General features: G+C 36.8%; 1 protein-coding gene across 1 annotated transcript in view; it reads right to left on the bottom strand.

The window, feature by feature from the left end:
- cdm (importin-13-like protein cdm) overlaps positions 1 to 3,055 on the bottom strand; it is a 156,032-nt gene extending 152,977 nt beyond the window's left edge. The window contains exon 1 of the mRNA XM_067096941.1: positions 2,824 to 3,055. Coding sequence (XP_066953042.1) covers positions 2,824 to 2,838 — 15 coding nt within the window. The 5' untranslated portion in view covers positions 2,839 to 3,055. The remainder of the gene's footprint in view (positions 1 to 2,823) is intronic.
- Between the last annotated feature and the right edge of the window lie 4,445 nt (positions 3,056 to 7,500).

The raw sequence follows: 7,500 nt of genomic DNA, 5'->3' as shown, positions 1-7,500 counted from the left end.
TGACTTTCATAATTATTGCTAGTCTCATACTGCTATGAAACATTTACGAGTGAAAATAAATCTGTTAATACTTGTCTCCCCTTTGAAGTCACCAAAAATGAATAATTCTACAGGAGAGCTCTGCACGGAGGTAATTGTTTATTAATTATTTTTATGACTGAATATACAAACAATGGATATAGCCTAATGGGTATTATTTTGTAAGTCGCCAATACACGATATGAAATTGTAACCTACACTTCTGGAAAGACCTCTCCATCAAATTACGACTTATAAGGAAGACAGTACCAGTCCCCAACCCCCCTCCATAGCTAATATGGCAAAATTGTAACCAGTAAACACCCATTGGTTACGTGGTAGGCTATTATTTTATGTTGGCAACTTATAAAATTTTACCGCCTAATGTAGTACAGATTTGATAATTTAGGTAATTTTACCTTAATGTGAGAATTTACCGTATTTTGTTTACGTTTTAACGTAGGAAAGCTCCGCGGGACGCCATGTTGACCAAGATGTTGACTACCAACCCATCTAAATGAACGTAAAAACGAAAACCAAAAGACGGTAAATTCCTCCCATTATTTCGGTGGATTTCTCTTCATTATCTCGCCAGTACTGCTTCATAGACACCCCTTCCTATATTGTTTGGTTAAAATATTTCATAACCGATATAGCTCTTCTGAAGAATTATCCGTATATGTTTAGAAATAAAAAACTTAACTTTTTGACAAGTATTTATTGGTGCAATTTTTCATTAATGCGACTGAAAAACTTGCCGTTTCAAGGTCAGGTGAAACGTGTTTCAGGTATGAACGGTGTTCTGATAAATTTTTGTTATAAAAACCCAATTAATTTACGAAGGCTCGTAAGAAAATTGAACCTAACCATCTACTCTGATTTTGCTCGGTGATCAAAAAAATTAATTGCCTATTGGATAATAGTGTGCCAACTAACCTTTACATTTGGAACTATGTAATAATTATCCAAACTACTTATTTATCCACGTCGTTACTTCTGTACTCTAAACACAAATACGGATTATGTATCAATACAGCATTTCCGGATTAAACACTGCACATCAGAATATCAACTGAACTTATTTAGTGACTGGTTTTTGTGTGTAATGGCGTGAACAGTATAATACTAGCGCTTGAGTTTTACAAGACGCGCATTTAATGGATATTATCTTAAGTTATAAAGTCTACAAAACTCTGAATATTTTATATTGATTCAGTAGCTTACTGTAGGCTTCTAATGAAGGCTCGATTTTCTATGACACCAGTCTAAAGTGACAGCATACGACGTCTTTTGTAATTTTCTTTCCGCCTTTCTTGGAACCGATTTTAATCACATCAAAACAGAATAAACTTTTGTTTATCATAAGGTCACCATAGCCCAAATTACTGTTAAAAGACATTTAAAAAGGATTTTCTGTCCTGCTGCGCCTTGACCAGATCGCGTTAAGAAGTCCATAAGATTAAAAAAACTGCGAAATGTAGTACAACAAATTAAAGAAGAGTATAAAACACCAACAGACCCCAAATCTCCAGCAACTGATAGGCCTATAAACAGGTTTGCAATGGCGATCTGATAGAAAGCGATTACGAAATATTAAAACATGTTTCCGTTATAATATTACATACAAACCGAGATTTATAACCAGCAAACTGCGCGCGTATGAACAAGTGTATGAGAGAGAGTGGGAGAGAGAGAGGAGAGATAGTTAGCTGCTCATCTGCAAAGTCCTGGAACTGTGACTGAATTCATACTTCAATCCCCGAGTCTTGATCGTACCCGACTTTCATATCATATTACCACAGTTACTAAAAGTCCCCTTCCTTACACATATGACCCTATCCTCAGTGACCTTATTATACGATATCACGGGCAAATTATCATTGGTGACTATGTGTAACGGTTAGATCCGCTAGCAGAGTCAGCATTGGCTGTATTTACAAGGTATATATGGTTTGCTGGAGGCAGGTTAGTTCATGTAACTCACGCTCCTAAATGTGAACCATTCTCAACTTATCTCAGACGGGAATTCAACGTCCAAATAACCTGTTTATACAAACGAGTTTCCCTTATATGCATTTAATCCCATCAGTTATGGGCCTTTAAATGCAATTGCCCTCCTAATCCAGTCATAGGCTTAGGTGCAACTGCTCTCCTAATCTAGGTCATGGGCCTAGGTGTAATTGCTCTCCTAATCTAGGTCATAGGCCTATATACGCAATTGGTCTCAAACCTAATTGCAGGCCTATATATGCAATTGCTCTAATCCAGGTCATAGGCCTATATATGCAATTGCTCTCCTAATCTAGGTCATAGGCCTTTATATGCAATTGCTTTCCTAATCTAGGTCATAGGCCTATATATGCAACTGATATCATAATCTGGGGCTTAGGCCTATATATGCAATTGCTATCCTAATTTAGGTCATGGGCCTACATATGCAATTGCTCTAATTTAAGCCATGGGCCTATAAAAACAATTGCTCTTCTAATCTATATCACTGGCCTTTATACACAATTGCTCTCCTAATCTGGGCCATATACCTATAAATGCAATTGCTCTCCTAATGTATAGGCCATAAGCCTATACATACAATAGCTCCCTAATCTAGGAAAACCATGAAGTCTCACTTCTTAAGAGTACATACAGGTACATCGAAACCCCTACAAGCCTAACACGAACCGTAAAAGTGACTTTATTCTGCTATATTCACTTGATAACGATAAAAGTTAAATACATGGCCTAAATCAGGCCAGGTCAGGTCTCTTGACCTAGCATCAACACCAAAATAAAACGAATATTACTCACGTCTATCGTCTGCATGGCGAAACGCTGAGACAAATCTGCAGAAAATCACTTAATTAATCTCAAAATTCAATTCGCACGAAAGTAACGCAGAACGGAACCAGCTCGTATCGGTATCACAGAATACAGTGTCAAAAACTCTTTGCTGCTGTAGCGGCGCTGAAGTAAAGACAAAAATACGGTCATCCAATGACTCGACAGCAAAAGCGTTTTACTCTTTCCAAGGATCTGAAAATCCGGTCCGAATGGAACAGAACAGCATAGAATTTAGGCCAGAGACCACAGCGCTGAAAGGGAAACTAAACGCTAAGGAGATTATCATTTGAAAGGTGTAAAAGGAGGGAAACCTCGAGTTGCACTATGAAACAATTGTTAGGAGAGGGTGGAAAGTAAGATGGACGGAAGAGAATATGAACGGAGGTATAGGGAAAGGAATGAAAGGGGTTGAGCTAGGGGCCGAAAGGACGCTGCAAAGAAGCTTAAGTATTGCCTGCAGTGCACCGCGTCAAGTGCACTGACGGCCCTAGTCCCTACCCTCCTACGGGACAGTCCGGATGGTTTATAAGCCACCGAGCTATTTAGAACGGTGGGCTTGGTTATACACTCGTCTGTATCTATCTGTGTCATTCCAAGAAAATAACTGATGGATCCCCATGATATTTTGAAGACCGCTAAGCTATGACCTAAGGGGGAGCTGTTTACGTTCTGGTATGGTTCTAGGTGCAAATAGAGGAGTTTTTTTACTGGTGTTTTAATTTTCTGTAAAAGAAAACTATTGTGCCGGCTTTGTCTGCTCGTCCGCACTTTTTTCTGTCCTCACTTTTCCTGTCCACCCTCAGATCTTAAAAACTACTATGGCTAGAGGACTACAAATGGTATGTTGATCATCCATTAACCCTACAATGATCAAACTCACCGAATTGCAGCCCTCTAGCCTCAGTAGTTTTTATTTTATTTAAAGTTAACATTAGCCATAACCGTGCTTCTGAAAACGATATAGGGTAGGCCACCACAGGGCCGTGATTAAAGTTTCATGGGCCGCAGCTCATACAGCATTGTACCGAGACCACCGAAAGTTAGATTAATTTTTGGTGGCCTTGATTATGCGCTGTAGCGGCTGTACAGACAACTGGATTGCGCCGAAGAAACTTCGGCGCATTTTTTACTTGTATAGTGAATCAAACTCTTACTACTACCGTTACTACTACCTGTTTTATTTATGCTACTATTTGTTTAGAATCCTACTTCTATATAGCTCTTAATAGAATGTGAAACCTTAGTTCATTATGAGAATTCTGTTTTTTCTCTATTCCGACAAATAATTATATAAGAGTAATTAATAAATATTAAAACGAGAGAGAGAGAGAGATTTAAAGTTCTTGTACTTGAATTCACACACGCCAACACTTTAGATATGATCACTTACGGCTATCATTAAAGCCGTCATTCAAAAATATACGGTTTTATCAATATTTCGAAAAATTACCCAAAGCCTAAGGCCTACTTTTGGTCTAAAAGGACCCTTAAAAACTAAAGACTGTAACAAAAATAAAGTATTTTTATAAAAAAAGTCAATAATATAACAATTCACTGAATTAAAATAAGGAAACAATAAAGAATTGGACACTGGTTTTCGGGAATTGCCCAGGAAAAAAGGGAAACCGGCAACTCAAGTCTGGAATGCCTGGCCCGGCGAGATAAGGTGGATACATAACCCGGTTGGTTGCCACGATGCGCGACAATTACCACACGAAAAAATATATATAAAAACACGTAGTCTCCTTCCTCCAAATTGATCCATTGGAAACATCTTATCCTGAATTTCTAAATATAAAAATTAGAGTTAATGACCTTAAAACGATATATTTTGTTCGTATTAATCATTAAAGAATTTGTTATATGACAACAGTCCCTAGTTTAATACGCCTTGTAATAATGCCACCGCGCCAAAATATGCTCTCTTTTTTTGGTGTTAGACGATATTTCCGAATTTAATTTTCATATTTAGGTTCTGGACACTCTTAAGAACGTCTTTACTATGTAATTCATGATTTATATTTAAAAATACGCGAATGACTGTCATTCTTGCTTATCATAAACATGAATACGACCATAAGTTAATGATCTGCATGAGGAATATGTCTCCTATCACTTTTGATATATATATATATATATATATATATATATATATATATATATATATATATATACATATATATATATATATATATATATATATATATATATATATATATATATATATATATATATATATATATATATATATATAGAGAGAGATATAGAGAGAGAGAGAATAGAACTATGGAATTAAAACAGTTGATTATTCAACTTGAATATTCTGTTTAACTGCACCGATATGGGCGTATATTGCAGTACAGAAAACCTGTACGAAAGTTTTTTGATCTCTCTCTCTCTCTCACTCTCTCTCTCTCTCTCTCTATATATATATGTATATATATATATATATATATATATATATAACTATGTATATGTCTCTGAATCACGAAAAATATGGAACGTGATGAATATATAAATAAAGATAAAATCACGAAGAAAACATTGAAACACTGGAGTGCTGCCAAGGCCCTTCGACACTAGTCCTTTACTTAGCAGACTTGCTAAGTAAAGGACTAGTGTCGAAAAACCTACAGCACTCAATGTTTCACTTCACTAAATGAGTTTTATCTTTATATATATATATATATATATATTATATATATATATATATATATATATATATATATATCTGACTATTTTAAAAAATGTTACAAATACGTTAAAAGCGCTTTTGGAGTATGATGCCAGTATAGAATATAGAGTTTACGCCAAACGCTGGGACCTACGAGGTCATTCAGCGCTCAAGCAGAAAAGTGACAGTATAAAGGTTTGAAATGTGTAACAGCAGGAGAACCTCGCAGTTGCACTATGAGTTAATTGTTAGGAGAGGGTGGAAAGGAAGATGGAAGAAAGAGATTATGAACGGAGGTACAGTAAAAGGAATGAAAGGGGGTTGCAGCTAGGGACGAAAGGGACGCTGCCAAGAACCATAAGTAATGCCTACAGTGCACCACATGAGGTGCACTGTCGGTACTACCCCTCTACGGGGTGTTGTCCTATTATGAAACAAACCCCCATAGGAGAGTGGTACCGTCAGTGCACCTCACGCTGTGCACTGTAGTCATTACTTGAGTTTCTTTGCAGCGTCCTTTCGGCCTCTACCTGCAACCCCTTTCGTTCTTTTTACAGTACCTCCATTCATATTATCTTACTTCCATCTCACTTTCCTCAACCTTCTCCTAACAATTGGTTCATAGTGCAACTGCGAGGTTTTCCTCCTGTTGCACCTTTCAAACCTTTAACTCTCAATTTCCCCTTTCAACATTGAACGACCTCATAGGTCCCAGCGCTTGGCCTTTGCCCTAAATTTGATACTCCATCCCATTATGGAAGCAAAAGACGAATAAAACGTATGAATAAGATCAATCCCTCAAGCAATTGCGATATGAGTTATAAAGTTCTCTCTCTCTCTCTCTCTCTCTCTCTCTCTCTCTCTCTCTCTCTCTCTCTCTCTCTCTCCTTCTACGAGATGCGACTAATTTCAAATTAGCCAAAGAGGCAGAAAGATATGGAAACAAATTAAATCATCTGTAGGCTAGAAATTGATAACAATTAATCCTCTATCCATTCATTAACAAAATTATTCGGTGAATAATTCCACCGCATTTACACGCGTTAGTTTTAACAAATGGGCTGTTTTTAACTCAGCATCAATCTACACAGGCATTGAAGAAAGCGATTTTGGGAAAAGTAAATAGTTTTTTCTTTTAAAGGACTTCGAGATGCCTTGGTTATTTATCCTTCCTGAATCTTTGGCTTTGGTTGAATAGATCGACATAAAGAAAGCTTACATACACACGTACATACAAACACAAACACACACACGCACACACATATATATGTATGTATATATATACATATATATATATAATGTATACATAGTATATATATACAAATATGTAATTATATATGTATATATACTATGTATATATATACATATATGTAATCATGTACACATTACATATATGTAATGTGTGTGTACATAATTACATACATACATATGCATGTGTCTTTGTGTGTAGCTCATACAATTAAAAGTTAAAAGACCCACACATAACATACACCCCTTGTGGGTCAAATGACCTCTTCTTCTGAGGAGAGGTCATCAGCTTTAGAACCAAAACCGTTACGGGATACAAAACTAACGAAAAAGTATGGAGAGTGACAAGTGCGTCAGGGCCCTAGCATTCCCTAAAGTGGTATCGGGTTTCTTTTGTGCCCCTCGTACGTCGGGGTCATGACCTGTGTCACACGAGAGGTCGTGGTGTATACGGCTTAATGATGGTACTTGGGTAAACACTGTTACTAAAGGCCTTTAGATGCGTAAACAAAGTGATAGTATGCTTACAAGGTAAAAGAGAGAGAGAGAGAGAGAGAGAGAGAGAGAGAGAGAGAGAGAGAGAGTTTTGTGTGTGTGGAGAGAGTAGTTTTATATAAAATAAAATCACAGCCTACAACGTGGCGCCCACTAATTTAAAACAAAATTTTACCAATCTCGTGTTTGTGTCCACTGATTAAAACAACTTTCCTGATCTATATATA

This window comes from Macrobrachium rosenbergii, chromosome 53 (genome assembly GCF_040412425.1).
Source record: "Macrobrachium rosenbergii isolate ZJJX-2024 chromosome 53, ASM4041242v1, whole genome shotgun sequence".
Classification (NCBI taxonomy): Eukaryota; Metazoa; Arthropoda; class Malacostraca; order Decapoda; family Palaemonidae; genus Macrobrachium; species Macrobrachium rosenbergii.
The sequence above is the reverse complement of the archived record's forward strand: the minus strand, read 5'-3'. Positions and strand labels throughout refer to the sequence as shown.